The sequence below is a fragment of the Hemibagrus wyckioides genome, linkage group LG24 (genome assembly GCF_019097595.1).
Source record: "Hemibagrus wyckioides isolate EC202008001 linkage group LG24, SWU_Hwy_1.0, whole genome shotgun sequence".
NCBI classification, from domain to species: domain Eukaryota; kingdom Metazoa; phylum Chordata; class Actinopteri; order Siluriformes; family Bagridae; genus Hemibagrus; species Hemibagrus wyckioides.
Window position 1 is genome coordinate 9901994 of NC_080733.1, and position 24066 is coordinate 9926059.

Below are 24066 nucleotides of genomic sequence, written 5' to 3' on the forward strand. Positions count from 1 at the left end.
ATATAACACTGAATGCAGGTACCTTATAATATACGTTATTGGTAGTGTCTCTAAATTATGTTCCTTTAGTGGTTGTGGAGCTAGAATCCTGCACTCTCACTGCTGCTGCCTGGGTTCGATTCCTGAGCAGGAAACCAACCACTTGGGGTCACTGCACCGTGAATGCTGGTCCCAAGCCTGGTCACATTCAGTGAAAAACATTTGCAAAATCAAATATGTGGAGACCCCTAAGAGGAGCAGCCGAAAGAAGAAAAAAATTGGGGTCTTTATATTCAAAAGATTTTGATGGTCATCAAGATCTGATGATAGAACAATAACCCTCTCAGTTGATCAGTAAATGAAACAATTTTTCCAAGTCTCCTTGGAAAAAGAGAAAGATATTAAGCTCCATTTTGTTGCAGCTGTTAACATAATGGCCAGCCCTGACAAGGTAACCTTGTGAGACAACGTCTCCAGTGAAAGAAAGAAAAAACACAAACAAAAGCAAGAGAGTACAGGAATGCATTATTGTGTCAAGGCTGGCCAGGACAGGCACATAGTTTGGCATGGAGCAAGCATTTCCATTAAATAGCAGGTTTAGGGAACAAGATAATTGCTATAGCAGAAATGAGCCCCCTATCATTCAACCTCCATAAGCTGCACAGAGAGCCATTCACTAGTTGGATAGAGCCAGCCATGCATTAGAAAAATCCACATTAGTTTCTAAAAAACATTTGCCAGACTTTGTATTGAGGGGGATTTATGCTGATTCCGTACATGAAGGTGATTCTTGTTTGGGTCAGTAAAGTGTTTGTCTAGCCTTTTCATGTGTTTAGGCCTGACTGTGCTGGATGGACTCTCCTTCTCCTCCCCTCTAGCCATCTGGATCTGCAGCCTGCCTCAGTGTGTGTGTGTGTGTGTGTGTGTGATCATGTTATAATGACAGAGAAGCACAGGTTCCACGTGGTTCCAATCTAACAGGCCTCTGACTCATGATTTGACTGGGTCTTCAAAAATAGAGATCAAATTGGGTCTCGCCATCCAGATAAATAAAAGCAGGGCACGGAAGACATTAAGACTGCATTAGAGCCCCATGCTCATGTTTGTGCTGATACACATCCTCCAAGTCTCTTTTGAAGAAAATAATGGTGATCATAATCGCATTAATAGAGATTGAACCACTCTTTTCAAGCCAGCTTGTTTTTGCACAGCCCTGAAAAACAGCCGTCTCTCATCCCTCCCATGAGACATGCACTTTGGCGCGAGCGCTTGTTTGGGTGGAAGTGTGTCTTTGGCTTTTTATCTGCATACTTATCAACTGTTGCTTTGCTGAAGTATGTGCTTAAATATTTGTTTGAATTTAGACTTTGGGCTAACTGTTCAGGGATCTAATAACATTGCTTAAGAGAAAAGTGATTGTAATAATCAAGACAAGAAACTTTTATTGTCATTACAACCATTTATAGCTGACGCAGTACAGAGTGAAATAAAACAACGTTTCTCCAGGACCATGATGCTGCATAAAACAATACAGAGTTACTTAAACAAAACAGAGCTAAGGACTTAAAGTAAGTTGTCCTAGCCGCATAAAGTGCATCGTGTGCAACTACTGCAAACAGTGCAAGACAAAAGACAGAGCAAACAGACAATAATAATGTATCTATTAACACATCTAATGTATCTATTAACACAAATCTATGAAAATATATGTCTGATACTAAGGCCCAAAGTGAACATATTTCAGATGTTTTGCATTGCGCGTTCATATACATTATACCATCTTACTGAGTATCATTACTTAGGCCTGCTGTACATAATATGTACATTTCTCTTGTAGTCTTCCCATGATAGCAAAGAGGCCTTCACATTTAATGCTAGACATTGCCTTTAATTATAACCAGCAGTTATGGTGGACTAATGATACAATTATTAGCTGGCCCACTGGGCAAATGAAAGCTCCAAAGTGGACTCCTCATAGGCCAGGCTAAACAAAATGGTAGCTAAAATAATGTAAAAATGATGGAGATTTAATTAGCTATTTAGGTGTTGTGCTAACAGGTATATGTAATGTGTATAACATTTACATAGAATATTATGGCTTCACACTGTACTTTTATTTTGTTTGGTTTCCATTTTGTTTCCACAAAATGTTCCTGATTCTTCATGTTCCTGTTAAAATAAAAAATTGTTAAAATATCAGCTAATAAATACAAACCAAACCCTACCTGACCAAAGAGCCTTTATAGGGAGCTTCCTGAGAAGGGTGACCTACTAATAAGTGAAATTGTCTTGTAATTGTATTTGGTCAAGTCCTGGCAGTGTGTCCAGGAGGTGCTGGGTTGTGATAATCTTATCTTGACAGGTTTCCTTTTATAACAGCAACAACGTGATAAATCCGTAAGTACCAAGGCTAGCCTCATTACTTTCAATTTTCAAATGCTTTTTAAACCTCATGAGTCCTCCAAAACACACACACACACACACAGAGTGGAATACTCACCACATATTAAGAAATTATGCTGTTGTTTTTGGTTAGTATTCCCAATACCCAGATTGGCTAAGGAATATTAACTTTCCCTTCAAATTTAAGATTCCTATAAAGTCTCCCGAGACCTTTAATTCAGCTGAACAGAGGCACTCTCACAATAACACATGCACCTGGTTTGCCACCCTACAGAGCTATTGTGTAAGCCCAGCAGGAATGCACCAAGAGGAACTTCTATATCAAAGAGTGAACTTTAAAGAAATGGAAGGGGTTGAACAGAGCTCCAAGTTTTTTCCTCTAAATTGTAAGAGGCATTCAAGTCTGAGATCAAACAAAATGTCTCTGTCCACAATCCAGTTGACAGGCTTTGGTTTCCTGCACAGCGTCTGTACAGTGTCAGCTTCAGTGCTCATTTTTCAGCATACAGTTTTCTTTACTTTCTTTCAAACCAGCACGCTGATGGTAAGCAACACACAGTGAATACTGTGAAGCTGCAACCATATTTGGTTTCTGCTCTACTGTCTTTCTGGGTTTCGTTCTGTCTCATCTGGTCCTCACTTTTATTCTTCTCACTGCCATCTAACCTACACACTTCTGAGTGAGTCCATTTTCACAATAGCTAAGCAGAGGCCTTCACTCAAATCAAAACAAACCACCTGAAATGTACATGTTTAATGGGTATGCTCTGCTCTTCCTGCACTCTCCCCGGACAACTATCCAGTGTGCAGTCCACTGGATCCCTCAGCAGGGTGCTCCCTTTTTCCTTCCTCTCTCTTACAGAGGTTGTATCAGGCCATCAGCACAAATGGAACACAGTACAATGTAGTGCTTTAAGCAGTTAAACAAAGGGTCTTTTTTAGTCAGCACCATTTCGTTGCAGGTTGTTGACATTGATGAGTCACTTTATGGGAAAAGAGTGAGTGTCAGGAACACACACAGTCGCACATTTTTTTTCTCCCCATGACATAATACGACAGGATTGCCTAGTTAGACCATGGATCACTAACTTTACCTTCTCACTTCACTCTTCCCACTGCCAGTTTGCTTAACAACTCTTTTTAAAGCAAATCTGGGAAACAGCAGCCCAAACAGTCCCAGCCTAAACAACAGTGTTCTCTCTCTCCAGCCTACAAGCTCTCCTTCACTACTGCTTGTTTTTAATCATAACAGTATAAAGCTACAGAGGTTCACAATCTTCGAGCCAGACATTCTCACTCACAATAGTGTTTTTTAGTGCTCATGTGCCGAGCCTTTATGAACTTATCCACCCATCATCTTATCTTCCTTGACTCAGAATCATCTTAATTTTCTGTTGATTACATCTTTGTTGCTGAAAATTATAGTCTGTGTGGTTTTGAGACTGGAAATTAATGAGCAATATGCATATTTGCCTTTCTACCAGTCCATAGCCGAATGCCAAGAAATGCGTGGCTCAAGGAAACCACATTCATTTTATTAAGTCCATGTTGATACATGTAAAGGTCCTGGTTAAAACATTAATAATGTTTTTAGAAAATGAGTCCTTTAGTGATCTCTGGGTCTACTCACAAGCCTCTCTGATAAAGAACCACTCTATTCTAAGATCCTGTAAAGTTTCCCCCTAGAAAGGACAAACTATAGGCAGCTTTAAAATTCAAATTTTAACATTTTAATATCCTTTCAATAACCGTTTACATGTCCTCATTTATTTAATATAATGAATAGCATACAAATGCACTTTCTATAGGGAACTGATTACAAATACTCTGCATGGTACACAAAAATTGTGCATTTCAGCTAATGATAATCAGGGCAGGCATTATTGTGTATTGCTTAGCCATGACTAAATTTGCTCAGGCTTTTACTGGGGTTTGGCATGCATACAGGAATGCTAGTGAACAGGCGGAAATGGGGTTCTGGTGGATGTAATTATCTGTGCATAGTCAATGTCGTTAAACTCAGATATTTTTTTTTTTTTGTATGTTTTTCAGCCCAGACAGTTTCAGTGAGTCCCAGACGCTTTAACAGTCCATTACCCATAATGTACTTTAATTCTGGTGTGTTTACGACTGGAACAGTTGTGAAAATGATTCCTAGTCTGCCTCTTCGAAAGGTTTTTGAGACAATTAGGACAGGATGTTTCCTCTAGCATTGCATGCTATTTATGCTTATAACAATTACCCTTTATTGCATTATGATGGAACTTGCATTACCTAACAAGATTTGTATCAGTTTGTTTCAATAGACCTACGATGCCAAAGTTTAGTTCAATGGTTAAGGCCCCTCTACTGATAATATAAGCTTATAAGGTCAAATCCCTGCACTGACAAGCTGCTACTGCTTGGGTCCTTGACCCCTAACCTTCAACTTCTTGGTTGTATCCTGTCTCAATTTCTATATTTTAAGTCACTTTGTATATAAGCATCAAACAAATGGGGGAAAAAAGGTCAGTGATAACAGTAAGATGATAGAAGAGACGCCAATAAATGAGAGCAACATACTGTAACTCTGACTATGCTATAACTCTGAGGGAGGAACTATTGAGTTAATCCTTTTTCAAAGAGGCGCACATCTCATGTCCAGCTCGAGCCTCCAGGCCTGGACTAGATTTATACCCCATCCACTAATACCTCAACTTCGTAGCTGAAGCACATCTGGAGATGAAAACAGTACAGTGAAGTCTCTCTGTCTCTTTAACCTCAATTTCAGAAGCACTGAAATTTGCCTAACAATCTGTTCTTGATATGTTCTTCGATTGTTTGTAATTTGGCTACGGCAGGCTTTATTGTTCATGTGAGCTTCAGCATTGTTGGATAGAGTTATCATCTCATTCTTTATCCTCTTTTTCAGTGTGTCTCAGAGAGGCATGTATTGCATTATGCAGCTAATGGTGTGCAAGTTTGCCACATGTGCTGGGGAAATGATGTTATATGATTATTGTGTGAGTAATGTAATAGTGACTGCACATTTATTACTTTGCTTGATTTTCATTAGAGGTTGTAATTCTTTTGGTGGCATAGACCATTGGCACAGACCCGATGCATAGACCTTTGGCTCTGAATGCACATATTTCACTGTATTCCTGTAGGACTAGTAAAGTTAGGAGCAGGAAGAAAAAAAACTGAAGGGTTTGAAGGCATTGTATAAACAAACAGGATAAGAATACTAGGAGAGCCAAGAGTAAACTGAAGGCTTTAAATGAGACTCCAGTGAGTCCAGGACCTTTCCCATACCCTGCAATGTCTAGACAGAGCAGATTCAAAACAAGAACATGATTCCAGTAGATCACCACACTGAATACTGTTATGAGCATCTGCTTGTAAATTAACACCTTCACTAAACCCTCAGTAAATGTACTAACGGTTTCATTCTTTTTGATTTTTTTTATAGAGCAAACAACACAGCTATTTTTCTAGTTAAATTCCTATGAAATATGTTATAAATTCCTTCTTCAAAAGCAAGAAAAAAGAAACACATTTTATCGAAATGGAAACTCTGTGAGCTCCAACCCATCAAATTCCTAAACATCCAAATTTTATATTCCCTCCCTGTAATTCTCTCCTGCCTGTCATAATCACAATATTCAGTAAATCACTTTAAATGGCCAAGATCTGTGCAGACACCATAACGCTTTGTACTCTCACAGGAGGACTTTTGTCTGTCTGGTTCTCTCTCACACAAACATTCTCCTTCTCTCTCTCTCTCTCTCTCTCTCTCTCTCACACACACACACACACACACACACAAACATATACTCAAATGTAACTTTAATCAGGTGTCCAGAACTTAAGTTTAAAACTAATAGAAATTATATTTATTTAAAAAATAAATTTCTAAGAAAAAAAATTATTTCCTTTAAATTAACCAAATATTTTAAATATTTATTATTATTATTATTATTATTATTATTATTATTATTATTATTATTATTATTATTATTATTATTATTTGTCTTACATTTCCATCAAATTATAGTACTGGAGCTCCACTTGCTATTCCCTTAAATCAAGGGTGCAAGTGCTGCCCCCTACCTTTCCCTTGAAAATATTTGTTCCTATATCCTCCTATTCCAAAGTAGGTGAAATTCCTCCTCAGTATTGTTATTCCAGGAAGGCTCACAATTTGGTGACTGGCAAAACACTCTCCATAGAGCAGATTTCTCTGCCAAGTCTAAGCTATACTCAAATGAGTGAGAAGTGTTTTTGACTGATTGTTGAGGCTTTCTGAAAGCTGGACAGTAGTCCAAGTTGGAACAGTAAGGCCTAGTGTGGGACACTTGCCCCAAGGGATCATAGCTATTCCAGTTACAAGGTCCAGCTGGAGACTTTTGTCTTGGTGACAAACCTAATGGTGCGTTTCAGGTTCACCTATTTACAGGTGAAATGGGAAAAACAAAATCTCAGGTTCAGCAGAGGAGAGGCTTGACTGATTGTGACCGAGACAATGATGACACTTTCTAGAAGATTCTGGATCTCTTAGAGGTCTTCATGTTACCTGACCCCATTCAAGTGACAGCAGGATTTTTTCCCAAAATGCTATGTGGCCATATGGCTCCTATTGAATAAAAGTTGTCCCAACAATTGTTGCTGCATGTTTGTTTAAACTAAACCTTGACAAATTAGGTTCTTTATATTTTTCCTGGCAAATAACAAAAGACTTTTCACCATATAATGGATTGATGTGAATCACTGATGCTGCTTTATTCAATGGCCAATGTGTGCTTTCAGTGGAGACCACTGAAAGTTTGCCTAACACATTCCCACATAGTCAAAATACCCAAGACATACTCTCATCCACTTTCTCAAACACACATGTGTATACACAAAGACGCACATGCACTCACGCACGCACACACCACACACACACTCACAGATTTCAAAAAATAAACTTCACAGTGTGGTGCTATAATTTTCGGTACATTAATTTCTGTCAGATGGGGGAAGCAGCTGGGCTTCTGTATTTCTAAGATCTTCACTGGAGGTGTAATGGGAGCCTATAGAAACCTTTCTGTAAATACTACAGAGACATCTCGAGCAGCCTGCATGAATTCTACTATAGGGATGTTTTGGAGTAGAAAATGTAAGCCAAGCGTTTATACTGTTACCACAGGCATGGTTAAGATAGCATTATACATTATGTTGAATTCCTTTCAGAGAAGACAGTAATGAGAAGACATTTTGCTCTGTTAAAGCCAGTGTGTTGATGTCCTGGCTGATCAAGCTTGTAGGCTGAATCCTCCACTTAGGCTGAACAACATTCTCACTGAGCCTGCAGTCTGCAGTCTGAATATTGAGATATTTAATTCTGTTCATGGGGATTTCACAAAGATTTCCTGGATCTTATTAAATTATAATCCCTCTCACTCACCTCCGTTCCCATTGAGGAGCTCGGACAAATTTTGCTGACAGCCAGGTTGTGAATATATTCCTGAGGATTACCTTGTGTCTTGGCCCATTCAAGAGAGGAAGAGAAAGGAGGTGTTTGTCATGGCATGTGTCTGAAATGGATCAGGGTGGAGACTCCATGGTCAGGAGACCCATGCTAAGCATTTCTGTCATCAGGCCCATGTTGAAAAATACTTTAAGGTTAAGACAAAATAAACCCCTTAACCTTTTTCAAAAAGGTGTCAAAAATCTATCAAACCAGACAGTACTTCTGGAAAATACTGACGGTCACAACCAGTATTTAAGTTTTCCATCTTAGGGAAGATCAATTACGTTTTTGGATTGAGTAAGATTTCCTATTTAGAGGCCAATTTTAAGGAAACAAAATATTTTCCAGGCTTTAATTTTATAGATTTATTGGTTTTATACAATCAGTGATTAAAAAATACTTGAATGCACTTCTTTTAGTGGGTACATTCTTCTAGGGACATATGGAAGTTTTTCTTTGTTGAACAAGCTGCATTACTGTTACTAATAATGTGATTTAGCCCAAATAATAATAACTTGGTCAGACAAAACTGCCTTATAACTTCTAATTGGCATAGATAAGAAATATATTTTGAACAGATGTAGCTAAAACTGAGTAAATGCTAAAATACTTTTTCATGTAATGAATATAATTACATTTTGCAACCTTAAATGGCCTGCTGTAATCAGATACTCTACAAATATAATGCTTACAGCAAGAAGTGCATTTGTTAAGTCTAACTAGCTAGGCAATATAGAAAATAAATGTTTTACAGTGTTTCTTTTTTTGTCTAAATACATTTCTTCATGTTTCTTTTCTTTAATAAATAATGCAATCCTTTTAGACAGTTAAGTATACAGTTAACTTACAATTAACTGACAAGATTAATAAACCTAAATTGGGTGACTGGTCAAGGCTATGGTTGTGTATGCTCTCATGCAAAACCACAAGATAAAAAACATGCACAAAATGTATTATCCTGAAAACAGTCTAATCTTTGTTCACATAATTTACGATGTCATGTTTCATTCTGAAAGTAATGAAGAATTGACACCAGGTCACGTAGTAGAGGAAAACACAAACAAACTGCTACAACAGATATTTTTACATACTGCAAACCATTGCTTTGTTGCATTTTTCGTGGTAGTTTAGTTATGGCAGGTTGAAATACGGTGTTCATTTATAAAAATTAAAAAAAATAACACCTCTCGCCTACATAGATCCCAGAGTAATCTCAGCTTGCAGATTTCTGGGGGGCCCCCAAAGTTACATTATACAAAGTTATGTGCATTTACCTCCCTATAAAACTGGCTAGGGAGCTTGGCGTTGCTTATAAGTCGTTGACGAGTACCACCCACAGGGACAAGTAAGGCTACCCATTTGTCATTCAACATTGAAACCATGGCACAAAGCTGTGGAGACAAAACACACCCAGCTGATGATATCCTTTGAACAGTACATCTGTCACACACTTCCTACTTTCACTCCTGCATCCATCCATCAATCCTTTTATACAGCTAACTGTTCATTTGTCTTTGTCCTTCCTTTAACACCAGAAGAAAATGTGCATGATGAGCAGCCAGCACGTGTCAGCGTTTAAAGGCAGAGACATGAGCAGAAAAGGGGCCTCTGCTTCATCAGGCCTTTGGCAGCCCACAATAAGAGCATTCACACAGGCAATCTGCTGTGGTAAGGTCGGCATGGGGAGGGGGGCTGTATTGGGGTGCTTGGAGGAGAGAGAATAGAATGAAAAGAGAGGGTTAGAGGTAATCTAGCTAGTTCAACTTCAAAAATTCATGGAGGAAAAGAAAAGAAAATGATAGAGACATAAGGGGAAAAACAGAGCTTGTTAATGGGGGAGGCAGAAAAGGACAGGAGGATCATATTGTGTCTGAGTCTGAGGAAAGACAGACAGACAACACACTCTGTAGACCATGTGACCAAAGTACAGCCAGCGCTGAGGTCATGCAAGAAAACCCAGCTGAGTCTGTTATAGTTATACATTAAAGTTAGAAAAAAACAGGAATCTCATATATAACAGCAACTGCTAAATATCTTACCTCTAATTAGATTAGTAACATTTTCAGCCTTGATTCTTTATTGCAAGTAAAGCATTTGTTATAGTCTAGAAACTGGACCACTAAATTAAAATGAAATGGGATGTTTTTTGTTAAAAATGTAACATTTGGACTGCATTTTGAGGGGAAACATGGATGTGGTGAGGTGAAGGAAAGAGTTAGAGCTCTATCTGCTGACTATGCCACAAAATATGGAGGGCTAGTGTGTCTGCAGGATGAGGTGACATGGAGTGTGGGTGGGTAGGTGGGGGGTTTTCCTGGGTTTGTGGACAAGTGACCCTCACATCTGTGTGTTTGTTAAACTTCCTGTTGCAGTTTTAGTGTCCTTTCTGCTGTTACAATAACCTCCACTCATCTGGGAAGGCTTTTCGATTGGTTTTGGAGCATGGGTGGGTGTAGACATTTGCTCATTCAGCCATAAGTGCATTAGTGAGATGCTGATGTTGGACGAGATGGCCTGTTGTTCAGACAGCATTCCAGTTCATCCCAAAGGTGTTCAGTGGAGTTGAGGTCAGGGTTCTGTGAAGGATACTCGAGTAATGTTGACAAACCATGTCTTAATGGAGCTTGTTTTGTGCACATGAGCATTAGCATGCTGGAATGTTTGTGCCAGTGAACAGAAATATGGAAACTACAGCATACAAAGACATTCTAGACAATTGGGTGCTTCCAACTTTGTGGCAACAGATTGGGTGTGATGGTCAGATACTTCCCACTCTTATAATATTTTCTTAACAATATAATAATGTAACTTCTGGATAAAAAGCCAAGGTTTATTAAAAAAAAAAATAGCACAAGAGGTTAAATTGTTTCTGTCTTCATTCTCTTTGTTCCTTCTGGATTATTAAGAACCCCAGACATCAGTTTCTGATTGTGAGTGCTCTTTTACACACAATCTTTTCCACTTTTCCTGCAAAATAGGAAAGAATTGTCGTGGTTTCCTGTTGGCTAAGCTGTCTTGTCTTAAGGTAACACCTGGATTGTATTTTCATCTGCCTTAATGATGTTTCTCCACAAATACCAAAAACAAAGTTCGTCTCAGTAGGAGATTACCAACTTCCCTTCCACAGTCATTTATCTGTCTCTAAAAATGTTTACTGGCTAAGTAAAATGCTTTTATTGTCTTTTCTCATGACTGAAGGTGAAATGTGGAATAGTTAGATTGAAAAGTAATGTCTGGAGAGAGATCAGTGTGTATCTCAATGGTTTACATGTGCATGTGTGCGTGTGGGTGTGAGAGGGAATGTTCTAATCTCTTTATGGGGCCCAAAAGTCCCCAAAACGATGTGACAATTTTGATGGTGTGAGACATTGAGAGTGATCCAATTTAAGTTTTTCTTTAAGATTTTTTTTTTAGCTAAAAGGCCCATAAAAAGTAAGTGTGTGTGTGTGTGTGAGAGAGAGAGAGAGAGAGAGAGAACCAGACTGTCTGACAAAGTGAGAGACAGAATGAAACACACAGTGACCAGATGTTATAGTCTGTCCAGTCATAGCTGTCATGGATAAAATGGACTCTGTCCACACTCCCACCTTACAGACACCAAAACAAGTTCAACAACAGAGCAGTGTGCACTCATATTAATATTCTTCAGGCATTTTTTTTTTTTTACCTATAAAGAAAGCTTGAAAGTAAGCTTAAAAGTCAGTTTAATCATTTAGTTACATTTCACATCTTGACATCTCTTTCACTGTATATATGCTCATATATTTATTCACTCATCTTCAACCACTTTATCCTATCTTGTTAGAGCCGGATCGTGTCTCTACAATACTGTGTAGTGGAATTTAGTTAATGTATGGGCCAAATTTGCCCTATAAGTGGTGCTAGAGTGTTTAAGTGGTATATATCAAAAATTACTGTGAAGGTTCCTAAGACTGTCCTCTACCAGAAACTTAACAACCTAAAATAAGAAGTTAATTTAATTTGTGGCAATTTTTTTTTTAAATAAAAGCAGCTTTACATGTTTGGAATCTACATACCTATTGAAAGAGCTATCAAAGGCAAAGGTGGCAATAAAAAATATTAAATAAGAAAAAACTTGGGTAAATTGGGTAGTCACCCACCCTCATCCATGCTCTTCTAAGTGAATCAGAAAATTGAATTCATGTACAGTATTCTTTCTTTCATCTACAGTAAACACTTGAGTCCCACAGGACCCAGAAACACTGGACATAAAGCAGGAAAACACCCTGGATGGATGTCAGTTCATCACATGGCATCATGGGATTTTGAGGCATAACATAGAGTATATACTTAGAGAAAGACTCTTGCTGACAGCAGAGCACTTACTACCCAAATATATACAAAGGTATATACAAGCAGGGAAAAACAAGAGCAGATTTTCAATACCTAAAGGCAACAAGAGGACCTATAATCTACTGTAAAAACATGCTAACTAAGAGCTGCTGGCTTTCTTAGCTTTGAAAATATGAAAATCCCATCTCCTCGAACACAATACCAAGAAAGCCAACACAACATCTATGAACAATATAAAAACACTTACCTCTCAAAATCACATATATGACCATTGGTCGTAATGTTAATTTTGTGATTGTAAGTATGAATTTGTCATTCATGACTTTTGGGCCAGACATCCACACACATACACACACTACACTTTATGTATGTAGAGCATATTGTAATGGGAATGTACTTCCCAGCTTCCCAAATATTCCAGCATCTTTTTATGGATACCCTAGTGGCCTATATCTTGTTAGTTGACTTCTCCATAATGACCTAAGCTTCTGAAGCCCTCGTAACTAAAGCCCATGCTGATGATACGCATTCGGTTGTCATCAGTGCACATGTTCTTCTGTAGAGTAAAGACTGTGTTTGTGAATTCATGTTCCTGTAAACTGTTTTCCTACAGCTACATCTACACTAGGCCCGAGCATCATTCCTGATGCCAAGAACGAAATACAAGGAATATTAATTATGTGCTATGGTTCAACAAGGAAGGAGAAGGAGATTTACATCTGAATTATCAAGGAAACATTTTCCACATCTTGTGCACCTCTTACCAAACCTCCCTTGCTCTCAGTGTGTGGAAGTCCTGTTTGGATAAGGTGGAGCTGTGAAGGAGGGGTGATTAAATTAACATGCCTGTCACTTCACTTGACAAGAGCCTTAGCTGAGGATCATTGCATAATCCCCTGTGGGAGCTGGGGAAGGCTGGAAGCCCTGCTGATGGAGGGATGGATGGAAAACTGAAGGCCAAACCTGTGCTAGGAGTGTAAACAGCTTACGTCATGCCTCAGCAAGCTCCTGCAGCATTAAACGGATAATTTATTTCTAATGATTCTGTTAAATGTCAGCCGAGCAAGGGAGATGGCTGCAAAGTATAGACCCCCTTTTGTGGTCTGCTACTCAAGCCACTGTCTCTGAGAACCAATTTACCCAGGCCTCCATTTCAACTGAAACACATGGACTGGTTTAGGCCCATCTCTAATGTGCCATGCCATAAAAAAAAGTGAGTGCATACTGTGCTGAAAACAAGCGTCGCTGCCATAATTGCTTGCTTATGTTTGCTCAAAGTTGAACGGTGCTCTCTGAGTGAGTTAAAAGTGGCAGTTCACAAACAGTAGTTTAAAAAATAAGCAACTGAATGATGATGATGGACAAGAGTGGGCTGTTAAAAAAGTGCCACTCAGTCCCTCTTATTGCTTACCTTCTGCTGTAAAGAAGACTCTTAATATAAAAACCTAATGCCCATTTTCCTGCTCTCCCTCTAACTCAATAAGCGACAGATACGTACCCTTGAAACACACCATTCAAAAATACACACTCACATTTATGTAACCTCACACACACTGTGTTAATTACAAATGTTTTTACTGTATGCATTTGGAGGACAAATGCATTGTTTCTGTGGTTTGTAATAGAAGATCGTGATCCACTGTCATGGATATCTTCAGTGTCCTTGGTGCGTGCTGTGTTTCCACCTGAGAAGGGCAATGTTCCACAAAGCTTTTTGTGGTTTTTAGTGCAGTACACACTCCATAAACATTGGTAAGGGCCATTTGATGTTGAATAAAAGTGTTGAAAAGAAGGTCTACCTTTTTCTCTGAGAGTATTTAATTATGGCACCTGGGGTTTGGGTGTTTTGGTTGTCACCTGAACTGCCATGTTGGTTTTAGAGATTATACTATTGGTCTTGGACTCAGTGCTTTGCAGTCATTATAAGAGAAAAAGATAAAATGATCTAGTTGATGTTTCTCTTCCTGTTTCCCAGTTAACTTTAAGAAAAGGGATTTCACTTTATTATTGCTTTATTGATTTATATTATTATGATGGGTTAGGGCAATAGATAGAGAACCAAGCTAATTCATTGTAAATAAGCCACAGAGTCCAAGGTGTATTAAGGGCTGGTAGCTAGCTTCCTTATTTTCCACCCTTTTCTAAAATAAATATTCCCTTCTGTTTTGAATTTTGGCGGCTGTTACCATAAATTCTTGGAGGAGACCTTTTTCTGAGAAATCTGTTTTAAATAAATTCACTGACATCTGCCAGATTGGTCCATTTTAGGCTTGGTTGGATACCTTTAATTGTCTTGAATGGCTCTGGCTTCTCAGAGGTTCTAGGCTTTTATCTTCCTTTTAGCCAGTTGTTTGGCAATCATCCATCAATGTGTTCATATGGATGTTTTAGATCTCAGTTTCAGTATATGTTGTAAACAGAGAGTGTGTGAATACATGCAGATACACGGGTGAACACTTGGCCAGACAGATTGCGTGAGACTATTTAACTGTGTCTGCAGATCTTTTCAAGAAAAATATTTGATAAACAGATTGTGCTGGCCTGGGGAACAAAAGTCATGTCTGATTCTGATCGCTGAGAGTGTTAGGATGCCTGCTCAACATTGGGTACACTGTTAAACACATCTAAATTACTCTCCCCACAAAACCACAGCCACTGGGATTAGTACCACCCCCTAGGCAACCTCAGCCAAGCATTCAACCACCAAACACTGATTTGCCACCACCACTCTCTCTCTCTCTTTCTGTGTCTCTTGTTCCCTCTCTCTCTGGCCTCTGTGCTTTCCTTCCCAGTCTGTCTTGTGATTGTGTTTTTCCTGGAGTGGGAAACAGCTACATTTGAGAGCTAAGAGGAAGCATATGTTTTTTCACAAGCGCTAACACAGATGCTAGCACAGACATGACTATTGCTCATGGTTTCTGAGCTTCACGTCTTTACATGGCAGTAAAACCCGATGGCAAGCCACAGAACTATGTGCTCACCATGGCAGAAAAAAAAAATCGCACACCGCTAAGAGGCCTCACCATGAAATTTCAGCCTAACCATTTCCTCTGGGAGCCAAACAGACCCTTCATCCCTCTTCCAGGAATAATAATAATAAAAAATGAAAATGATAAAAGAGGCGAAAGCCAGTGAACCGCACTGAGTTTGGCAAAGCAAACAGGCACAGAATGCCCTGTTTGGAGCCATGTTGAGTGGGAAAACATGGCATGGTTGAGTCTTCTTCTGTATTTGTTCAGAGCAAGCAGTTAGACCTATAACTTTGCTGAGGGTGGAAGGATATCAAGACAGACATGCATTAAATTCAGGACAAATTTTATATTCAATCATTTCTTTTACATGCACACACGGCAGTATGCACTTTTTCTCCCCCAAATTTTTTTTAATCTGTTTTATATTAGTCAATTGTACCCAGGCACTGCATATGAATGTATTCGATGAGTTGTTCTACACTGAGGCAGTGACGGCTGATCACAAGGACATTACAATAAGAGTAGGTTATAAACTAGTTCCCAGACTGAATTACCAAGGAAAAATAAATAAAACATTACATCAAATTTCTATATTAATGCACATCAGTCCTATGGGTTTTAGATAGCTAACGGCTAATATTACTCAATATTATCAAAAATCTTACTGACCTGTAAGCTTTGTTTACATTTTTGCATTTTGAGTGAATGATTGTGGTTATAATTCACATTGTCATACTGCAGAAAGAAGAGGAAATGAAGCAGATTAGTAAAGTGTCCAAACAAGCCTATCCAAGATTCAAATACAACCGCACTTAAGTTCATGGTCAAGCTGAAACCCATAAACCATTGAAACCATGCACTGGATGTCCATGATTCCTTCAGACAAGATTTTTGAACTGTTCCTATGAGCAGTGCCTTTGTTCTGTCCAGCAGGACCTCCTTATTCCGAAACTTCTGCAGCACTGATGTGGAGAGCTGGGAGACATTTTGATTTCCGGAGTGCTTGTCACATTCAATAAAAGTACAGGTCTGTTTGACCAGAAGGCTAGCCGTCTGGAAACCATTGGGACAAGTGGAAAAGATGAGTCCAAGGATAATAGTAATGCTTGACTGAGTGTTTAAAGAAACTATACATATGTGCAGGGCGCATCAGGGCATCAATAGCAGAGAAATGTACTGTGAACACAGCCTCATATCCTTGATATTCCCAACTGAAGGTCACAATGATGTTTATATTTTCAACACCACTTGTCTGCTCCCACCCACTGGCCTGTCCCATACAGCTAATGAAATGTAGATAAGGTATGATGAGCAACATGAGGATCAAATTATTTGAAAATTACTTTCTGGAACAAATTAAAGTAAACAGGTACACCCTGATACAGCCTGTTGTGAGGAATGACAAGCTAAACAAACAGACAGCCAAGACCACTTGGCCCAACCCTGTCCTTTTTTCATGTAACCTCAAATTTGAACTACCTACCCAGTTATCCTTCCACAAACAACCAGGCAGAATGAAGTCTCCATGCTATATGATATGCAATGTTTCTTAGTCAGAGTTTAGTCAGAAATGTATCTCCTTTCAAGTCCCTGTAGCAAAATGGTTTATGTTAGAGAGTATCTCTTCAGCTACTAGCTCTACATCTGGTGGACTTAGGGCCAAACATACCAATTAAGTCTATATAAATATGGTATCTGAAAAAGATTTTGAAGTAAAATTTTGAACACTTACGGTTGTATTAAGTGTGTTGTGTGTAGCATACCCCATCTAATCTGGAGTGATTTACGTGTTTTAGCTTCCAACAGCCATGCTGAGGTTCTCTTTGGGAGTGACATGGTTGGGCAGGATTAGGAATGAATACATCAAAGGGACAGCTCATGTTGGACGTTTGGAGGGAATAGTTAGAGAGGCCAGATTAAGATGGTTTGGACATGTTCAGAGGAGGGAGAGTGAGTATATTGGTAGGAGATTGTTGGACATTCGAGCTGTCAGGCACGAGGCAAAGAGGAAGGCCAAAGAATAGGTATATGGATGCAATAAATGAGGATATGAAGCTAGTGGTTGCAAGTGTTGAGGATGCAGAAGATAGGGATAGGTGGAGAGAGATGATTCGTTGTGGGGACCCCTGAAGGGAAAAGCCGAAAGAAGAAGAAAAAGCTTCTAACAGCCCTTTGGCACATCTGGCTTTCAGTAATGATAATCAGATTTTACCAAAAGACTTGTGAAATCATGTGTGCAAAGTTACCTTTAAAGGAATTGATAAGAAGAGGAATGTCACTTATTCATTCTGTTTTTCTCTCCACAGTTTGAAGATTCTGAGCAAAGAAGACCATGACACTGATATCCATATGTGTGCTGCTGCTGATGTTGGGGGGTTATGCTCTGTGTGGTGGCTATGCCCCTATGCCCCAGATGAAATACATGCAGCCTATGATGAAGGGTCCAGTCGGCCCCCCCTTCAGAGAGGGGAAGGGTCAATATCTTGGTAAGTGTTGCTAAGTAACTGAACAAAGCACTTTAATTGCATACATATAAATATGGCATCCCATTTGATCTTGATGAAAGCTTCTATAATAAGGAGATAATGCTAGCCATCTGTTGAATTTTATGAGTTTTAATGTATATGAGTAGCACAGATAAGCTAAACACTATACTAAACAGTGATTCTCTGTGATAACACTGTTGGTAGGCTCAGCCATCTCAAATTTAGATTTTCATTTGCTATCACCACAGCAGGGCATCAAATATAAGTAAGCCTTTTGTTTGATAAAAACAGTGTCGTCTTTGTCCCTATAAGAATGCCACATAGGCAATTCTTTGAATGAAAGTATCACGCTTGGACACACAACATAATCCCTGTGCTTTTAGTCTGAGAAATAGACTTTCTCTAGGCAGTGAATGGTCAGGATGAAGAGCCAAAAGTGTGTCAGACTAAGGGAGTAGCAAAGATGAACAATGAGAGGACAGGAACAGGTTGTTGTTTAGTGTCTCCTCTCACCTCTCTGATTTATGAGGAGCATTGTGAAAGTATCAGAGGGGGATAAGAAGAAAAGGAAAGGCTAGAGAGGGATTGAGAAGGTTCAAGTTAACTCCCTTTGGAGCAGTATATCACAGGTGCATATACTTCAATCCTTGGGAGGGTAACAAAGGAGGAAAAGGAGGGGAAGGAAATAGTGTCAGAAAGCACAGTGAGGGAGCCAGAATATGATGAGAAAGCCAGGGCAGGCACTAAGATGAGAACACTTCTTTCTTTACTAAAAAAGCTAGGCAGTATCTATTTCACAACTAGTGAGATAGTGAAAGAATGGAGTAATGTTTACAGTCCTGAGTGCTTGACAGGCATGGTGATTTTATATGTATGTCTGGACAATTCAACAAAATAGCCTCTCTGGTAAGCTCAGTATACTTTCCTTGTCCTTAGGTCTTACTTACAGAAATAATAAGAAATTCAGACAGCAGCAATTTGTGTCATGATATTCCTCTCCCATGTCAAATAAATAAAATGAAGAATTAATGAATTATGAACCTATGGACTTTTATATATTTATCAAAGTTACTGCAGTTTTCCTTATATTTTGAAGATTGTATAAAATAAGGGGTAGTGTTTGGATGCAAATGTGATTATTGGAAATGTTAAAAGTTCAAAAGGTCATTTAGTGAAGTGAGAATGGAGTAGAAATAGCTTGTAGAAATATAGAATATATTGTGACGCCTTGACTGAGCTAGCTTTCGAAAGATACAGAAGACTTGCCCATCTCAGCATCTATTAGCTCTTACCTATGTTATTGGTATGTGGGGGGATTCTATTCCTTAGTGCACTATTAGATTGATGTAAGGCAATTAATACTATGTCCTTTGAATAACGTTTAAAGCCTAGAGGGTTCTTTAAACAGTTCTACCTCGAACCACCTCTGATGGACAAGTCTTCTATTTTAGCATTTTACCTTTGGGTGTCCTTTGGGAGGTATAAATCTAGGTATGCTTAAGGGTGTGAAACCGAACAGTGTAACATATACAAAACAGTGGAACTTTTTTCTTGTCTTGTCTAGGAATAGGAGTAAAAACCCTGTAGCACTTTTCAATTGAAAATGAATTTCAGAATTCTTTCAATATATATGTCTTATTTTAAATCACATACATGTCTGTAGGGGGAAGAAGTTTGGTGTTTTGCCACTTTCGTGAAGCAAAACAATTTCAGAGCCTTTAACTTATCTATAAGGCCAATGCTCTGACTGTATTAGGCTAATGCAAGTACTACCATCTAGTGGAGGATACAAATAAAAACACAAGGAACTAAGGGAAAATCCTTTACCTCTTTCACATTCTTGTGTTTTTTACACAGTATATATATTTGTCATCCAAATATTTAAAGACGAGGGTTTAAATAGTTCTTATAGACCTTTATTTATCGTGTATTTTTAAACCATAAGAGTTTGTGACCAACAGCAATACTGTGAAATGGATAACAATTATTAATTTGTCTTGGTCTCTACTTACATTTTTCATCCCTCCAATTAATTCTGACTGAGCAAAGCTGCTTTGCTTGACCTCTTTTCCTTAAAAAGCAAAAGATGAAGCATAAAATTTGCAAGCTACTTGTGTTTATTAGGGTCTGATAGAAGATGTTATTCCACAGAGGACACAGGTCTGGAGTGATACTATTATTTATGTAAAAACCTGAATAATTCTTTGAAAGCACTGCTTTGAAAGAAAGCCCTAAAACCTATCTGCAAATCCCTCAGACAAAACCAGGCTAGCACTATAGATAAGGCTGGTAAAAGCAATTGACATTATTAAGAGGTTAATAATCAACATATTTATCTAGTACTTATTATTAAAAAACCTCCACCACACAATTGTGGGCAGTGAAAGTAAGTAGCAGTCTGTCACATAAACATTTAAGTTTTAGGAATGTGAATATGACAATCACAGAATTTCTGGGTGGTAATGAGGCAGGGGTGTTGGTAGAAGGTAAAAGTAAAGTAAGATCTAAATATATAATAATAAAGTTGTTTTGGTTTTCATTTCAGGCACTTCACTGACCCAGTTTTATAACTCCAACACATTAAAGGTGTACTTTGGTTCGGTTGGGTTTGGGTTAGCGCCATAGGGTCTAAGGGTTGGGGTATTACCAACGGCAAGGCACCAATATGTATAATTCTTCGCATTAGTTATGCTGTTCAGTACAAATGAATGTTTAGTTGACATACAGATTTCTTTAGTATACTTGGTAAAATTCAGAGGTCCCACCACAACTTTCTGGTACACATAGCTGACAAGAGCAAACTCATCAGCCTCATTTACTTATCAAGAAAAAGACATCAAAGAGAACATAAATCAAATCAGATAATCACAAACACATCTAAAAACAAGTGAACATAGATTGGGTAAGAAAAAATACATGAACCAGGTGTAGCCAAATATGCCAATTTTGCTGTTCATTGATATTGCCACCATCATCCATTAAAGCCACAAGTGCATGTAAACTTTATAGTGTTGTTATAGTGTTGAATTCATTTGATAGAGTTTACTTGATTTGACAAAAGATTTAATGCAATTATTTAATTTTCCAAATATTGAAAGTATAAAAGGTATGCAAAATATCAATTTATTGGTAATTACTAAAACTCACAGTGTTGTACCTTCCTGTTTTGTTACTAATTCTGTATGAAATGAAATGGGTTTGCAGTTCTATGAGTCTATCAATTTCTGCAAATATGTTTTTGCATTTTCTTTCCCAGATTATCCACCTGCAGTTGAAGTGAAAGGGGAGCCCGGCCCACAAGGGAAACCAGGACCAAGGGGACCACCTGGGCCCCCAGGATTACCTGGGAAACCTGGAATAGGAAAGCCAGGTCTCAATGGTCAGTTAGGACCCCAGGGGCCAGCAGGTTTGCCAGGAATTGGAAAGCCAGGACTACCTGGTCTGCCAGGAAAAGTTGGGCCCAAAGGACCACCAGGAAATGATGGTGACAAGGGACTTCAAGGTGAACCTGGGCCACGTGGATTACCAGGGCAACCAGGATCACCTGGTCCTGCAGGTCTCTCATTAAATGGAAAACCTGGGCTTCCTGGAGTTCGGGGCCCACCAGGATCTAGGGGTGAACCAGGACCAAAGGGTCTTCGTGGTTTACCTGGTGATAAAGGGGTCAAGGGGGAAAATGGCCATGGCAATCCAGGTCCACCAGGCCTCAGGGGACCTAATGGCCTTCAGGGACCTCCTGGACCTCCAGGTATTCCAGGTGTGGGAAAGCCTGGACTGAATGGGCCACCTGGTCCTTCTGGACTAAAAGGAGACCAAGGGCTTCCAGGGGACCAAGGTCTGCCAGGGAATCCTGGGTCTATAGGACCACAAGGGCCACCTGGATTAGCTGGAATTGGAAAACCTGGGTTGGATGGTGTACCTGGTAGACCTGGTCAAATTGGCCCAAAAGGTGAACCAGGTCCAAGGGGTGCTAATGGGTTTCCTGGGGCTCCTGGTTATGGTAAACCTGGTCTATCAGGACAGAAAGGAGACAGAGGCCCAGCTGGATTACCAGGAGCTCAGGGTGATAAAGGGGAGCCTGGAACAGGAGGTCTACCAGGGGAAACAGGGCCAGCTGGGCAGCCAGGAGCTTCAGGTGTACCAGGTCCAATGGGTCTTCCAGGTAAACATGGCTTGCCTGGTCTGAAGGGAGAAGGTGGTCCCCAAGGGCCTCCTGGCTTGCCTGGAACCAAAGGGGACCAGGGTCTCAGTGGGTTGCCAGGTAAGCCTGGCCTCCCAGGGGATAAAGGGCTTCCTGGACTAAGTGGAGCCATTGGAAAACCAGGTCCTAAAGGTGATGCTGGACACATTGGTTTGCCTGGTAATCCTGGACTCACTGGGCCTCAAGGCCCCAAAGGAGAAAATGGTCTTTCAGGGCCCCCAGGATCACGGGGTATTGCTGGGATTCCTGGGATCCCAGGGCCCACAGGCCATATGGGACCACAGGGCGTTCCAGGATTGAAAGGAGAGCAAGGCCCACCAGGACCCCCAGGAAATGGTAAGAATGGGGAGCAGGGAAAATCAGGTCCACAGGGACCACCTGGAAAACCAGGCGCTAGTGGACTAACTGGTGCCCGAGGTCTTCCTGGTCCACCTGGCCCACCCGGCCCACCAGGTCCTTCTAATGGAGATACCAAAGTGGCAGTGTCAGGGCCTGATGTTAATGGCGAAACAATACCAGGTCAAAATGGAAAACCACAATTTAGGATCGAGCTTTCTGCTACTGCAGCTCCTGCTTTCACTGCTATTCTCACAACACCCTTTCCACCATCTGGTATGCCAATCAAATTTGACAGGACTCTTTACAATGGGCAAAATGCTTATAACCCCACCACTGGCATCTTCACCAGCCCAATGCCTGGAGTTTACTACTTTTCTTACCATGTTCATGTAAAGGGAACCAGCCTATGGGTGGCACTTTACAGAAACAATGTGCCTGCCACATACACATACGATGAATACAAGAAGGGCTATATGGACCAAGCATCAGGTAGTGCAGTGCTGGAGCTAAAAGAAAATGACCAGGTTTGGGTGCAAATGCCGTCTGACCAAGCAAATGGGCTCTACTCCACTGAGTACATTCATTCATCCTTCTCAGGCTTCCTATTGTGTCCTACATAACAGGCCATCTTATGCATCATTTATAATCTAGTGGTCTGCAGTCACAGTAGTAACACCTGTAACAACAAAAACAGGAAAGACTGGACAACATAAAAACCAAGATTAAAAAGTAGGACACGGAAACTTTATGCTGTATCTGTTTTAGCGCTTTGAAATGTATGATTTGATTATGGTTTTACTTTAAGTGTGTTTGGCATCTTCTGCATATAGTATGTTATTATAACTGTTGTATTAATGTTGTTGTTATTCATGTACTTGATGTTACTGTTTATTGAAATCAGACAATGCGTAAGTAACAGTTTTACCCATGTGACTGCACATTCTGCCAAAATGACTAATTGAACTCCATCTCTTTGACACTGGGGGAGTGTGTTCCCCTGACTGCAGTCACATTTAGTTTGAACTTTCTCTTTTATTCCCCCCCTTTGAATAACAGGCTTTTAACTCAGTTTGATGTTTTACAAATTATTTGTAAAAATGAAAAATCATCATTTTATCTGTACTAGCCTGGTAATTTCAAGTGACTAAATTAAAAAGTATATTTTGTCCTGTCTACAGTCACAAATGATACCGTTCATTGCTACTCTATGTGGAGTTCTTTTTATTGTTCTAATTCTTGAAGTGGAAGGCTTTACTTGACAATTCCAAATGTTTACTTTGAATGCAAACTGAGCTGATGTGTAACAATACTAATGACATCATGAGTATTATCTCTCCCTATAATGCTAGCATATATTTTATGATAACATTTCAGCAAATAACCATGAGTTAATTGTTTGCCTGTTAACACATGATTGCTTGTATAACATTATGTAAATGAGTCTTTGCTCTCACTTCTCTCTAATATCTATTCTGATATTAAAGATAGTCCATTGGAAAAGAAACAAAAGATATTGGCACCTATCCAATTTATCAGTTATGTACTTTCAAAACACTTATCATCTTCACTATAAAATAGCTGAGTGTTTGATATATCTAGTAATCCACATTTTCAATTATTCAATTACTTCTAACTTCCCTACTAACAGTTCACACAAAACTTACTACGTTTAAATCAGTTCATGTATTTTGTAGACAGACATTAAATGGACAGATTTAATTAATGCACTGGGTTTATATATTAAAGAATATAAAATATTAAGTCATTCTTATGTGCTAGTATACAAGGAATCAGACATGGTGGTTACTGAGTCTTATTAAGTGAATGGTCTTTTTGCAACAGACACTGTTTAGCCACCTAGCCTGTCATTTCTATTCT

The 24066-nt window shown here is 39.3% G+C and overlaps 1 protein-coding gene across 2 annotated transcripts in view; it reads left to right on the plus strand.

Moving 5' to 3' along the window:
* col8a2 (collagen, type VIII, alpha 2) overlaps nt 1-23836 on the plus strand; it is a 39687-nt gene extending 15851 nt beyond the window's left edge. For both annotated transcript variants that reach the window (XM_058377884.1, XM_058377882.1), the window contains 2 exons: nt 17469-17648; nt 20905-23836. In XM_058377884.1, coding sequence (XP_058233867.1) covers nt 17495-17648; nt 20905-22808 — 2058 coding nt within the window. In that variant the 5' untranslated portion in view covers nt 17469-17494 and the 3' untranslated portion in view covers nt 22809-23836. The remainder of the gene's footprint in view (nt 1-17468; nt 17649-20904) is intronic.
* Nucleotides 23837-24066: the final 230 nt, after the last annotated feature.